The sequence below is a fragment of the Pyxicephalus adspersus genome, chromosome W (assembly GCF_032062135.1).
Source record: "Pyxicephalus adspersus chromosome W, UCB_Pads_2.0, whole genome shotgun sequence".
NCBI lineage: Eukaryota > Metazoa > Chordata > Amphibia > Anura > Pyxicephalidae > Pyxicephalus > Pyxicephalus adspersus.
Window position 1 is genome coordinate 13,637,774 of NC_092870.1, and position 15,957 is coordinate 13,653,730.

The following is a 15,957-nucleotide window of genomic DNA, read 5'->3' on the forward strand; positions in this document are numbered from 1 at the left end:
AATCTACTGAATCCCAGGCTAATACTCACCCATCCATGGGCAAGCAGCGGAAGGCAAGAGTGGGGAGACTCCCCCCTACCCCTACCCCTACCCCCTACATTAGGGATCCCTCGCCGGCGTCCCCCGGGGCCTCTGGGATGGCGCCTTCTCCTTCCCCGCACATGCGGCAGCAGGGAGAACGCGAACGGGCTCCTGATCCGGATGACGGATATCTGCGCTCCACTACCCGCCCTACACCAGGCAGCACTGAGGGATCAGCCTCCCCTTGCAATCCGGGGACGCCTGCTTCAGAACCGGTGAGTCCTATAGACCATGAGGGGGGCCAATACTCACCCACGGCCTCTCCATGCGGTGACGCCATCAGGCCTGCAGATTTCCCTGACTCATCCCCAAGCAGGGACATCCCTGCAGCGTTTCTGCAACAGGATACCCCTTCTTCACGGGGCTTGTCATCAGGGGGAGCCAGGATGCCTTTGGCTAATAGACCCCCGGCAGACACTATGGAGACCTCCTTTTCAGATATGCCCTCCGCTTCCTTTGGGGATCCTGGGATGGAATATGGCACCTGGGGGCCCGGGGTCAGGACGGGCCAAAGCCAACACAATCTGAAGATGAAACATAAGCAGGTGGACTCACCTAATACCCCCTGGCATCAGTACCTCCAATCCCTACCCACCAAGGAAGACTTCCAGAAATTAGTAATGGACGTACAGGCAATCTGTCGCACTGAGATTGGGGTCCTGCGAGCTGACTTACATACTTTAGCAGGCAGAGTAGATGATTTGGATACAAATATACAACAGGCCAATGAAGATATTACGACGCTTACACACAAAACTGGGGAGCATGATCAGAAAATATGGGAACTCCAACGTCTGATAGAGGATTTAGATAATAAATCCCGTAGGAATAATATCAGAGTAAGAGGTCTACCTGAAGCCACTCGAGACTCTGACCTTAAACCAGTGTTGCAAGCTTTCTTTGCTCGGGTATTGGGACGCGCCACCCCCCGGGATGTACAAATTTACAGAGCCTTTAGAGCCTCCAAACAGCCGGGGACTGCAACCAGACCCAGGGATGTTATTTGTCAACTGATGGATGCAGACCTGAAAGATGCAATTATGTCCACTGCCAGGAACATGCGTAACCTTGAGTTTGATGGGGCTCCACTTCAACTCTACCAGGACTTATCTTGGCACACACTACAACATCGCCGCCTGCTCCAACCACTATTGACTGTCCTTAGAGACTGCCGCATTCCATACAGATGGGGTTTTCCGTTTAGCCTATCGGCACGTCATGAATGAAAATCAGCCATATTAAGATCTCCGGAAGATCTGCGGTCCTTCTGCAGAGAATTGGGGATAACCTGCCCAAAACTCCCAGGCTGGGAACGTGAGGATTCTCTGAGACCTCGCTCACCTCCGTGGCAGACTGTGGGCCCTAGGAGGAGATCCAAGAACAACCGCGGGGAATTTGTACCCCCGGGTGACCTGCCTTCTGCTCACCCATAATGCTGTAGAGGCTAGCTGTCTGAGGAAGAGCCCTTATTGTACTACAGCCTATATTTGCTATGCTGAAGTTACTTTAATTGATTTGCTTAACAGCTAAATTCACTGTGATTGCATGTTTTCTCACTCCATTATCTACTCCACAGTTGCTAACGCTGTTGACTCATTTGCCTTGTCTTGTAATTTTGCTGTACTTGCATATATGCCTTATTGTTACATTGCCTGGATATATTGCGATCCTGGGGGGGGCCCCGGATGGTCCCCAACTGTTATTGGGGCGGTCCGGGTCTCACCCTAGTGGTCTGACGCTGATTGCGGTCGGCGTTGACCGGCACCAATTTATTCTAAATGTGGTTTTTTGTTACATGTCCACTGGTCCGTTGGGATCATGGCCCCTACGGGAGGAACCGCTCATCTGCCAGGCGAATTTGTTCCCTCCCCCAATCCTCTGGGGGACAGGGACCGGCGGATGCTGATTCCTCCCTGTTCGTCGCTGGGCGAACATTAACCTATTGGCTTAATTTTCCCCTTTGCTTTTTGGTTTCGTTGGTTTTTGTTTTGGAGGTGTTTTGTACCCCCTCCCCCCTTTCCCCTATGTTGATGGTGACATGTGGTGCTCTATCTGGCTCTGGATGCTTTCCTACAGGCCCACTGGAGGATGTTTTCTTGGACAGGCAGTTATAGCTGAGACACATAGGTCTCCCCTCATTCCTAATGGCTACTAGAATATTGTCTTTTAATGTTAGGGGTTTAAATTCTAACACAAAGCGGAAACTGGCGCTGAGAGAGTTTAAGCGCTTAGCTCCAGACATAATATTCTTGCAGGAAACTCATTTTGACAATTCGGGCTCATTCAATTTTGCCTCCAGACTCTACCCTCAGGTGTACCTTGCTAATTCACCTTGCAAAAAGAAAGCCGGAGTTGCGGTTCTGCTGAAAGACTCTCTCAAATTTACGCTCTCCCGCTCTATTATTGACACTGATGGCAGATACATAATCTTGCATGGCGCAATACAGGGTGTGCCCACTACCTTGTGTAATTTATATGCTCCCAACACCAATCAGACCCACTTTCTCACTAAGGTGTTATCCCGCCTTCGAGATTTTAGTCATACCTACCTGATAGTGGGAGGTGATTTTAACTTAACCTTCTCTCCCAATAGAGACAGGCACACCTTGTTCAGCTCCCAGTCTTCGCCCCAGGTGCTCAAACAGTCTAGAATGTTTCGCCAGCTGATCAGGAAATACCAACTCTATGATAATTGGCGAATTCACCACCCCTCTGGGAGACAGTACTCCTTCTACTCTCCCCCTCATTGTACACACACCCGTATTGACTACCTTTTCACCAATCTTCCTCTCCTGAGGAACAGCATCACTGGGGAGATCCACCCAATTACTTGGTCGGATCATGCTCCCATTACACTGGACGTCACCCTTGCCCCCAGCTCGGTGAGAATCTGCCATTGGCGCCTAAATGAATAGATACTAAAACACCTGGACACTAAACTGTCACTATCTACAACTTTAAAATCCTTTTTCAGTGAAAATGAGGGTACGGTGGCACACACCTCCACACTTTGGGAGGCCCATAAAACTGTATTCAGGGGACACTGTATAGCACTGGGTTCCCGCCTTAAGAGGGACTCTAATCTACAACGCTCCCTAGTGACACAGGCCTTAAGGTCTGTAGAGGCAAAATACACGGCGAAACTGTCAATGAGCCTTCTGAGGGAACTAACCACCCTTAGATCTAAATTGCGGGCACTGGAATTGAGGAAGGTTAGCTGGTGGATGCAGCGTACCCGTCAACAGTACTATTATAAGGGAAACAAGGCAGACACACTACTAGCCCGTAAATTGCGGGATATGCAACTCCATGCCTCTCCGGGGGCAGTCAGGGATGAGAGCGGGAGGGTACGATATGACCCCTCCCACATTGCTTCTTGTTTCGAGACCTATTACTCGAAACTATACCAAACGGTTCATTGCGCCCAGACCTCTTTGGGTAGTTCTTTGAAGTCCAAAATAGACTCGTATTTGGAACAGGTGGCCCTTCCTAGACTCAAGTCGGATCACATGGAACAACTTAATAAACCCATCACAGAAGAGGAAATCACGAAAATTATTGCCCAATTACCATCCTCTAAAGCTCCTGGTCCGGATGGCTTGCCATATCTCTATTACAAAACATTTCTACCAGAGCTCTCCCCATTTTTACTGAATCTTTTCAATGATTTCTTGAAAGGCAAACCGATCCCCCCCTCCATGTTGGTCTCACACATAACGGTGATACCGAAACCAGGCAAGGACCCATTGGATTGCTCGAGCTATAGACCAATAGCTCTCCTGAACTCGGACCTAAACATTTTTACAAAAATTCTAGCCTCTAGGCTGTCCCGGTTCCTTCCCGCTCTCATCCACGGGGACCAGACGGGCTTTATCCCATATAGACATGCGAGTGACAACACCAGAAGAGTCATTAATGTCGTTGATATTATAAATAAGCGAAGTACCCCCTCTCTGATACTTAGTTTGGATGCTGAAAAAGCCTTTGATCGCCTCAGCTGGCCCTTTATGTTAGCCACATTGAATAAAATGGGCTTTGCTGGTCCCTTTGTTAAAGTGATCAAATCTTTATACGCGGCTCCATCCGCTTTGGTTAAACTGCCTCACGCTTCCTCTGCCAGGTTTACCATTAAAAATGGGACGAGACAGGGGTGCCCATTGTCCCCTCTGCTTTTTGCGTTGTGCATAGAGCCCTTGGCAGCCAGTATCCGCTCCAATCCTAGTATTTTTGGGGTGTCAGTAAAAAAGAGAACATACAAACTTTCTCTATACGCAGATGACATTCTTTTGACCTTGTCCCAGCCGTTAACCTCCCTTCCCAATTTGTGGAGAGAATTACAGGAATATGGTGAGGTTTCGGGATTTAAAATTAATTTTTCTAAAACGGAGGCGCTACCTCTTCATATCCCTCCATTGGAACTGCAGGCCTTACGGGAATCCTTTTCCTTTGCTTGGCAGGAATGTTCCCTCCGATATCTGGGGACTCACATCACTTCCACATATTCCCAATTGTACTCTCACAACTTTCCTCCGTTATTTAGAGAGATTAACAACTTTTTGAGTAAATGGAGGGGTCACCCCTTGTCGTTACTGGGTAGGATCGCCTCAATTAAGATGATGCTCCTCCCCAAACTGTTGTATCTGTTTGAGACACTACCTGTTAGGGTGCCCTCTCAGGCATTGAAAAGAGTTCAAGCAGACTTTATGCGCTTTATCTGGGCTTATAGAAGACATAGGGTGGCTAAGCATATTGTTTGTACTCCCAGAGAGGGGGGAGGCATGGGAGCACCAGATATACTTAAATACTATCTGGCGGCCCATTTGCGACATCTTCAACAATGGACATCCCCCTGCCCTCCCAGTGTTGGTGTGGAACTAGAAGAGGAGTGGATAGCCCCTATACGTCCCAATGTTATGTTGTGGAGCTCCTCCTTACTTCTTGTAAATATGGTCTAGCATCTCCAGCCTCAAGGTTGACCTCTATAATTTTCAATCCGCAAATCCCTGATAGCTTGTCTGGATCCATGTCTGGCCCTTGGAAAGACAGAGGCTTATGTCAAATCAGACATATCTTGCACCCAATTGAGCGGAGGTTGCTCTCCTTTGCTGAACTAAATGACAGAATGGAACTACCACGCTCCTCCTTTTATGCTTATCTCCAGATAAGACACTATATTTTGTCGCTCCAACCCACAGCCACCTTTCAGGCTCTTACTGCATTTGAAAAACTATGCATGGAAGGCCCCCACCCTAAAGGCACGGTTTCTACTATCTATAAACTCCTACACACTTCCACACAGGAGAACCTTATTAAGTTTAGCTATATGCTTAAATGGGAGGAGGTTTTGGGTCGGACCCTATCTACGGAAGATTGGTTGGCCATCTGGGAAGCAGCACACAAAAGTTCCATATGTACATTATACAAGGAAAATTTATATAAAATTTTACTCAGGTGGTACCATACACCGACGGTCCTCCACCGCCTGTTTCCCAATGTAGACCCCATGTGCTGGAGGTGCAGAAGCCATAGAGGCACGATTGAACACATATTCTGGTTCTGTCCCCTTATTCAGGGGTATTGGTCAAGGGTTAATGACCTAACATCGGTTGTTGTTCAGCTACCAGTACCATTAGATCCTCTATCTCATCTCTTGGGTCAGCCCATCCCAATACTACCACATGTTTCTAGAAAATTGGCAACTCATATGTTAGTTGCAGCACGCACACTGATCCCCTCCAGATGGAAGACGACCCTGCCTCCTTCCATGGAAAATCTCTACGCACGGATCCAAGAGATTCGTCTAATGGAGTATCTTACAGCACTCCTTAGAAATACAGTGGCTAAATTTGAAATGGTTTGGGAGGCATGGGATCACTACTATGCTGATCTACCCAGTTAGTGCTCCCAGCTTCTCTCTGATTTACTAATGTCACCTTACCCTCTCTTTGTTCTTTTTGCCTCCACCTTTTAAGATGTTCTCATTATATGCTATGTCTAGTAAACTGATTACTGCACTTTTGAAATTCAATAATGACTTGTTACGATGGAAAATGTTATCTCCCTTTTGTGTATCACCTTTTTTCTTTTTGTACCCCGTTAAAATCTTTCAATAAAAATACAATTTCAAAAAAAAAAAAAAGAGGCCACCTCCAGATTTTATACCTTTGAATAAAGTTCTTCATACCGCTTCTCACCAAAAGGGTGAAACAGACACAAGTCTTTATTGGGATAATTAAAAAAACAGCTTCTTTTCAGCAACCCAGGAGGTATAAACAAAACAGAAAATGGCTTACTTTAGCCTAGTTGTGTAATTGTCCATAGTCATTTAGAACGTCCCCATGATAAGGTTGAGTCCAAGACAAGTATCTCGTGAAGGTCCAATCCCCAGCCTGAGGTTCCCACAGTTCATAAAACAAACAAAATCAAATTAGCATCAGCAGCTTCCCATGTAACAGCAACACTACTTCTTAGCTTGATTTCCCACAAGCTTGTTTGCAGTCTACTTCCTGCGATTCTACTACCCCCTCCCTCTGGTACAGCTGACCCCTTATGGGATTCCCACCTTCCTGCTGGCCAGATGCAACTCCTGGTGTGTACTGAGATGGACTGAAGAGGCCCACCTAATCCTTCCCTGTAAGTCCAGAGTCCAGGTCCTGTGAAAACTAGCAAAAATACAGCAACATAGTTGCCTAGCATAAAAATATTCTCGGACTCCTTTCCCAACACACCAGTTTGGGACCAGCGCCCATATATAGGGGGAATGTACTTTCTGTAAAAAGATCCCACCCTGTGATCCTGTACAATATATACAAAATATATAGCCAGGAAGCGGGCGATGAGGCCAGCCCATTTATCTTGGGGCCACCCTTCCAGTCCTCTCAAATGTTAATAGAAAGGTTTCAACATCAACTGTGGGTGTGAATTTTTAGAGGAAACATGGCCTGGTTGCTAGAAGCAACCCTCATGGTTTCTTGCCCCCTGTTAGCTGCTGTACAGTCTCAGCCAACATCCTTGATTGTTCCTCAGTGGAATCCCATAGGGCCGCAACTTGGGCTGCTGTTGCTTCCCTAAGCACTACCATCTGTGCCTCTGTGGCTTCCTGCTGGGTAGCGAGCATGCCTGCTGGGTAGCCAGCAGACCACAGAGCGGCAAGGTGACATAGTGTGGAGATGGCAGCAGCAGCATAAGCCAACACAGGTGCTTCTGTAAGCCTTTTCATGAGCTGTAAAAAAGATTCCTCATTAGAAGATGTCCATTTGTCATTGAAAGGAGTTTTGCCAGATTTGTCAGAAACAGAGGAGTCTTTCAGTAGGTCATTAAGAGGGCGTGCTATCTTGGAATAACCTCCAATAAAGCGGCGGTAGTAGCCACAAAACCCCAGAAAGGATCTCAATTCAGTCAGAATTGTGGGAAGAGGCCAAGTCACCAACGCTTCCACTTTAGCAGGGTCAGTTGCCATCCCTTGTGCAGATACAATGCCTCTGATTCATCAAAGAAATCCGCGCTCGCTGGAAGCGCGAATGTACGCGCGACCAGCGAGCGCGGTTTCCCGCGGTATCCCGTGGTCTGGAGTCGAGTGCGCTCGTACACCTGCCTTGATAATAATAAGCAATAGGGGTCGCGAATCTGCCAATTAACACTGAAAGACAAACTTAGGAAAGCAACTGGAGGGACATTCCATAAGTGGGACCAATACCTACCAGTCGTACTAGCTGAAATAAGAATGACACCCATCCTGGTTAATAAGCTATCACCTTTTGAAATTCTAATGGGAAGACCTTTTCCCACCCCCTGGGCTAAAGACCCTTTAATTTTAATACTCGGGGATCTCCAACAAATCTAAGACCAATGTGTAGCTAAACTTATTGAAAATTGAACAGCAACTACGGAGATATCTCTTTCTTTTCCTCTCCCTACAGATCAACCGACGCACCCATTCAAGCCCGGAGACGTAGTGTTGGTCAAAGCTCTGCACAAGCACAAATCCTTGGATCCGTCCTTTGGACCTCCAGTCACCGTGCAAGCCATCACTAGAACAGCCGTGCTGACCAGTGGAGGACCCACTTGGATACACGCCACCGATCCAGCGCCAGGATGATGCTTCTTGATCCACAAGTACCAACCCGGATGCTTGTCTGCAGTTTTGGAGCCCTGATGATCAAATTCTGTCTTGTATGGGTCACAACAATTTGCCACTGTCACCCTCAAGACTTGCCCTTTGTTTGTCCCCAAACAAGCCATAACCTAAAGAATTACTCTACCCAGTCTATGCACCAGTGATTACTTAAGCATAATAATTAGACTGATTTCCAGGGTAACATATGGGAACGTATTGCCAAAGAAATATATAATGGTTCTAGTTTTTGCCTATCTGATATGCATAGTACTCAAGATATGTTAACTTCTTGTTTGATTGCTGTCTCTACTCCAATCAGCATGCTGCTTAGAGTCTTTAGCAATATCTATAATGACACTGAGGTTATTGAAAGTGATATGCGTTTATCTCATGACCCCTTTAACTTTTGTAATAACTGTCAAACCTATGACTCCCTGAAATTGTTATTATCAATATGCAAATCTAGAATCATTCAGCTTCCTCGAGTTATGTATGCTGAAGAACCTGAGACTGTTTATTTGCATGTAAAGGAACAAAGGTATGAAGTCAGGTAGCTATCGTTTGTTTAAGGATAAAAGGAAGGGAACTGAAAGAAATATAATTTTGCTGAGTTTTGAATTTAACTTGTTTTTGTGTTTTTGCTATATTTTGCAGATAATTGAGTTGTGTCTATAACTAGTTATATTCTCCTTATCAGTAGGTCAATATTTGCTCCATCCTTACCTTGAAGCTTCTTACCTTGAAACATCTTGCTCAGCAAAGTTGTTAATTAAGTTTCTTGTTACTGACTAACTACTAAGTGTCTTCCACCTTGTTGTCTGACTATATAAACTGCGATGTGATAATAAAGTTTTGAGACAGTATATAACTATATATGCTTAAGTTGCGTGTTGTGGTAATCACTGCTCCCAACGCGTTGAAAACAGAGGTCAGAATAGAGAGGGAAATATTGGTCTGGGATCAATAGGAAATCACCTTAACAGGTATATTTAAAAATACTGTTTCTTGCCTAGTTCCCTGACTTGTTAGGGACCTTTCTGCAGTTGACTGCCCCCCTTGTTGGTGCCTTGCACTTTTGTTTTCTCCTGAGCCATATTTGAAAGAACCATTCCAGTTTGCTTGTGACATTTAGTGGGTATTTTGTGTAAGTAACGCAGACATATTTTTAATATTATTGAAGTTTGGGAAAACTTTTTCTTTATACATTTTGGAATCTATATAAATTGTTGGGGAATTACATGTAATTTTAGGTCTCACTTATTTCTAAAGAAGCGGGCAATCGTCTGCAAAACACGTCTAATGCTCTTCAACTGAGACCTTTATCAAAACTGTAACTTTATGTATAAGTTTGATGTTTTTAAAGGTTGTCTTGCAATATGATTGTTTAATAAACATATGTTTTGTGGATCACTTGTATTATAAAAAGGATGTCTTAAAGTCCCCCTCCATTTTCTATTTGGTATTTGCAAAATATATTGGGACGTGGCATCAATTTTGACTGTGTATACCTGCTGTTGTAAATCTTTGCTCGAGAGCGCGCTCGGCCCCTCCCTCTCACGGTCGCGCGCTCTCGGTTCTGCAAGGTTTTGTCAGCACAGCTCGGGGGATTCAGCGCCATCATGAGCTCGACTGGCGGAGGAGAATTCGGGAACCCTCTGAGGAAGTTTAAGCTGGTGTTCTTGGGGGAGCAGAGCGGTGAGAGAGAAGAGAGGCCTCACCACATACAGGGCCTGACGGGGCCATTTTCATCACCCAGGAAGGGGGACAGGTTGGAGGTTGCCTCCAGTTGCATGTTACGGAGAGAGGGCAGTGAGGGGGGGATTCCAGGGTATTTTATTTTTTGCTTGGGGATGCAGAATACAGGGGGCTTTGAAAGGTAACCGGGCCGTGTGACCCCAGATGTTGGGGGTTGTAGTTCTACTGAAGATCCTAGATTTGAGGCTGCAGAATACAGGGGTAGTTAGGAGGCTAATGTGGCAGGCTGGGTTGCAGAATACAGAGGGAACTGTGAGGAGGGGGCAGAGCATCCTGGGATTTGTAGTTCTTGCTTAGGATTGCAGAATACAGGGAATGTGAGGAGAGTAACAGCACGTGCTGGAGGTTGTAGTTTTGTCCTGAAGATCCTTGATTACCCAGGCTGCATGGTACAGTGGTTTGTGAGGAAGGGTTCAGGTCAGTCTGGAAGTTGTATTTCTCTTCTGGATGGATCCCCCAGGTTTTAGTATGTAGGTGGGGGTGTTACTCTACTGGCCTGCCAGCAGTACAGTAACCAGTCTGCTCTGTACCAACCGTCTCCAGTATTCTTGTGGGTCTGATTTATTAAAGTTCTCCACGTCTTGAGAGAATACACTTTAATCAGTGAATTTGGGTTATCCAGCAAACCTGGAATGGATCTGGTCCAGGAGTAAAAACATTTACTAACAAATAGCTAATGACTTAGGAAACCCATTACAGGTTTGGTAGATCACCCAGCTTCACTGATGAGTGTATCCTCTCCAGCCTTGGAGAACTTTATTAAATCAGACCCAATTTGTTGTACACATCTGACATGTAAATACAATACGTGCTGTATATAATAGGGTCAGTCTGTGATGTCATGTAATATTGCAACCCGGCAAAAGACAACTCATAATACCTCTCCACTTGGTGTCCTCCCTGCACTGTGTGGTGGGGGGCTTCAGCCTATGGCAGAATCCAACACTTCAGGTGTATTGTTTGTCGGCATGCCCTCTGCCTAAGTTCTTGGCTCTACCCACCAGCTCCTTAATAGGATAGTGATATGGGGATGGCAGCAGGAAATACTACACACAGCAGGGGGGTGCAGATATCTAACACTCTCATTAGATGCAAAGCTTCCCTGTCTTTGCCTTTTTTATTCCTTGGCTCTCAGCTCTTTTAATTACAAAGACATGGCATCATATTGTGGGCATTATTATTACACAGTATTTATATAGCACCAACATATTATGCAGTGCTTTACAAAGTCAATAGTCACGTAATTAGCTGTCCCTCAATGTCTAATGTCCCTACCATAGTCATATGTCTTTAATACAGTCTAAGATCAATTTTGGGAGGAAGCCAATTAACCCAACTGCGTGGTGTTGGAATGTGGGAAGAAATCGGAGTAACCCGGAGGAAACCCACACAAACACAGGGAGAACCTGCAAACTCCATGCAGAAAGTGCCCTGGCCATGATTCAAACCTGGGATCTAGTGCTGCAAAGGCCACAGTTTTTTTTTTCCTGCAGGCTATTCACAGCACTTTTTTTGGTCCCTCTAGCCAATCACAATCTGCCTGCATTGCATGGAGAAGCAGAGAGACCCAGTGATTGTCACTGGCTGTGAAATGCAGCATATAATAAAAACAAGTTTCATTAGAATAAAATTAATTAGTTCAGCATTGTTTAGTACAAAGTTTTGGGCTATAAATACAGTATTCTCCTCAGAAATTTTTTAAGCTGGGTGGGAGAATTTGTAGGTGGATGACAGTCCCTGTATTGTGATCCAACTTTTCAGTAACTACCCAAAAACAGCCAGCCTGAAAAGTGCTGGGTGGTGCGCCTGGCTAAAAAGGGCTGGGGAGATGTAGCATGTGCTCTGTTTGGGGTGAAAGTTTCTACAAGTTTTCTCACATATTCTGCCTGTACTACTTCTAGATCCCCTTTTTCTATCACAGGGGCCTTTGGACCCCAAGGAGTGGGGAAGGGTCTTCCCATATTGTCATAGTAGGAACAATCAGCTATCCATTGGCGGCAGTAACCAATCATGCCAAGAAAGGTTAACATATCATTCTTGGTTTGTGGGCCGGGCAGACCCAGTACAGCAGTAATTCTGGCATGGCTGATTTTCCTCTCACCTTTACTGAGGACAAAGCCCAAATAATCAACACTTTCCGTACACCATTGTAATTTTGACACCTTGTGTCCACATTCACAGTCTGCCTGGCCACATATTGTCCACATATTGTAGAAGGACAGAACCATGAGGGGCAGTCCAAGGGCGCAGCCTAACTTGGAGGACAATGGAGTAGACTACCTGGGAGCTCAATAATCAGCTCATGGACAGCATTGCAGGTTGCCGGGTCAGTTGAGTTTGGGGGGCGCCTGAAAGGATCTGCTTCTAGTTCCTCGAATGCACCCCGACTTCACCAGAGAGACAGACATCAGGAGAGATACCCCAATAACACACACACACTGTATGGTCTTAGGAATATACTCTAGTCTTTATTTGACGAGATGGTCTTTTTATACAGCGGGATTGTCAGGGGGTTGTCATTATTCACATACAGCTGTTTAAGTTTTGGCCATATATAGTGTTATTTGATACATTGTAAGGCAAGGCATACATTCAAGCATACATTCAAGGAATTTAGATTTTTCGCCATCTGGTTACAATTAAACTGAGTAGACAGAAGAAATACAGTTCTTTACAGGAATATATATGGCTCAAATTAGCTTAGCTATTTTAACCCTTCAGCGCCCACTCATCTTCAACGATGAAATGCCCAGTCTTGAAACGAGATATCCAGGTTCTGACAGTGTTGTAGGAAGGACACTTCTCCCCCAGTGTTTGTGACATCTCAGTGTGAATGTCCTTGCTGATTTTCCCTGGAGAAACAAAAACTTCATGACGTCTCGTAACTCCAACAACGTGAAACTTGCTTGTGCCTCTGCCATCACAGCTTCTCACTAAAAGAAAAAACAGTTTTAAGAATCGCAAAGACCTGATATTTGTACAGTTACATACTAAGATATTAGGCTGTCATATACCCCCACACTCATTTTTCTATTTCACCTGGAAGAGGGCAAAGCTAGGAACTTTTCAGCACCTCCTCATGTAGCACAGGTTGATGATCGGAATATCAATGCCAATTTGATTTATCACTGGGTAAAAATTCAGCAGCAATCTGCTGCCGTCTTTATGTTGCTGCTTCGGTATCATTCTCTTCTGGGTTCCTGGACAGACTGAAATCTGTGGAATCTGACTGACCCATCGAGACGCCAGAGCGCCCATGCTGTTTTCTTCTGGAGGCAGATACACTGGTACTGACAGCCGAACATCAACAAAAACGCTTTGTGAAATTTTAACCAACCTGGTCAGATAACATTCTGCACACTGGAGCCCCCAGCAAAGATTTACTACATCTTCCATGCAGAACATGTCCTGCTGTGTTTGTAAGATGACGTTTTTGCATTCCTAGCAGCAGCATCCGCATGGCATGATATCGCTCTTCTTCCTCTTCCTTTCATCATTGCCACCAGTGACAACTTGCCAATCTGGGTTAGTGATGATCGTTCTGGGTTTGAATAGCTGAGGGACCTACCAAACATTGGAACGTTGGGCACGCCACAATTGTAATATTGTAGTATCATGGGGCACTTAAGTGTTTTCATCTTTACTTGTCCTTTACAAGCGTCAGACTTCAAGTTTTGCTGTCAGCTGATTCAGCAGAAATGAATTGCTGATTGGTTGTTGTTGGCGGCAACCACATATTGGGATGAAAGAAGGTGTTAAGGCAATCTCCTGCTGGTCCCAGACCAGTTATCCCTCTCTGGTGGCTTCTGTTTTCAGCGGCGCTGGGAGAGCAAGTAACAACACAACACAATTCAAGCATGTAGTTAAATCACTCTCAAAGCCTTATTATCACATCACAGTTTAAATAGTCAAACAGTGGGGGTGGAAGGCACTTAGTAGTTGGTCAATAACAACAAATACAATTAACAACTTCGCTGAGCATAGAATGTTTCAAGATAAGGGAGAGGGGAGTTTCAAGGTTAGGGGGGATACAGATGTTAGTTTTACTGATGAGTACAGCTAGTTTTGACACAACTCAATTATCTACAAAATATAGCAAAAACACAAGTACTTTACCTTTAGGCTTTAGAAAAATTGCACTCCTTACAGAAGGAAATACTTGTCTGTAATTATTCATCAATATAGTATTCATGTGATAGGTAAGTAGCCCAAATGGTAACTAGCTGTATTCTTTTTTTTTTTTTTTTTATAATCACACCAGCAGAGGAATTTTTATATTTTTCACAATGCAGAAATTTATAGGCTTATACATACATACATACGTGGTAAACCTTTGCAAATTCTACCACGCTGGGGGAAGGAGAGGAGCTTGTCTGGTTATTTACTTCTGCTTGTTGGGCTGTGCTTGAAATAAAGCAACTGATTTTGACAAGTGAGTGATCAGGCAGGTAAATATGTTTTATTGCAAAAGGGACATTGTCTGTCCCTTTCTCTAATAAAGCTCTGCCTGAACGCAAAATACTTCAGTTCTGCTTCAAAAATGTTGGTGTTGCTTTTTTTTGAACTCCTTAATGTTAAACCAGCTGTGGAATCTGTGCTACATACTACTGCCATTCCACAATTATTTTATCCCCCCCACTGTAGATCTCACCTTTTTCAATTAAATCCTCAACATGGAGTCCATTAGAACCCTTGAAATGCGTTGTCCTAAAAAAATGGACAGTGTGAACTGCTATGTGTGGGTTTATCACAGTCTTGGCTGTCTTCTTCACATTTCACATTTTTTTTTACAGAGTGCAGTGTATGGTATGGATTGGTAATTGTTGTAGTGTTGCAGCTGGCCCTAAATATTTTTGGAAACAAATGATTCATAAATAGGAGGAACAGGGAAAGAGGGTTTTTTTTGACAGCTTATATACAAGATACTTCGGTCCATACAGGCACCGGAACGTTGCAGAGGTACTGCGGGCTGTTCCCCGCGTGAAGTGCCGGTTTTGTATAAGAATATCCCGGAGGTGAATGGGAGCCGGCAGTGTGTGTGCAGCTATTCCATGAGGTGCCGAAGCCGGAAGTCCCCTTATCCTACATTTTAACCTCCCTAGCGGTCTAATTCCGTTCAAATTTCCATTCAAAAAAGCGGTACAATTTTTTGCATGGAAATGTATTTTTCATTGTAGGCTATAATTCTTAAGCATAAATCACCAATATTTAATACATTTATTAATAAACTTTAAATAACAAAACACAAAAATCTGTTAAAAAAATATTTAAACATATAATGTAAGTGTACAGTAGCATGTATAATTTATAATATATATTTGACAATTTCTTTGTATTGGACTCGATACAGCTATTTTGTATTGAATCCAATACCAAATGATTTGAATTTCCCGCCGATCTTCCCGCCGGCACTGACGCGTCACCGGATCATTGCTGCATTCGCCGGCTGGTGATCGAGGAGGAAGGACGTGTCCCCAGAATGACAGGGAACGACAGCGACAACTTTTTTTTTTTTTTTTTTAGTTTAAAGCTACCTCGAGTGTGACTCGGGATTACCGCTATTTGCAGGTAAAATCCACCCTGAGTCACACTCGGGAATATCGCTAGTGGGGGGTTAATATACCTACAGCTCCCCTTTCAGGAGAAATTTGAGTTCATAGAACATAGGCCAACATGTATATGTAAATTTTAGTGGGGGTGGGGCACAAGAGTTCCCCACCTATCCTACTTTTCACTACTCTTAAAGAAAAGTTGGGGTTAACAGAAGGTAAGTGGCCAGCTATGTGTGACGGGAGCACGGTATGAAAGGTAAAGTTTTTATATCTTGTGATGGTGCCATAGTGATGTAAGTTTAGGAGGTTACAGTTAAATTTTTCTTTTCTTAAAGAGAAAATGGTGTTCAAAGAGAATAAGGGGATAGCTGTTTGACATGGTAGCATGATATAATGGGTGTTACGGTTCTGCAAGGCAGGATGGTGGACCCTCCTTGTCACCAGCTCAGTTAG

The 15,957-nt window shown here is 44.6% G+C and overlaps 1 protein-coding gene across 7 annotated transcripts in view; it reads left to right on the forward strand.

The window, feature by feature from the left end:
• The first annotated feature begins 7,749 nt into the window (after positions 1-7,749).
• Positions 7,750-15,957, forward strand: part of LOC140342884 (ras-related protein Rab-6A-like) — a 49,203-nt gene continuing 40,995 nt past the window's right edge. For 3 of the 7 annotated variants that reach the window (XR_011923194.1, XM_072429252.1, XM_072429256.1), the window contains exon 1: positions 7,751-9,892. Coding sequence is in view for 6 of the 7 variants with exons in the window: in XM_072429252.1 (XP_072285353.1) it covers positions 9,817-9,892 (76 nt within the window). In the remaining variant the exon portion in view is untranslated. Of the gene's footprint in view, positions 9,893-15,957 lie in introns of all 7 variants that reach the window. The other 4 variants (XM_072429253.1, XM_072429255.1, XM_072429251.1 and 1 more) reach the window with 3 other exon arrangements.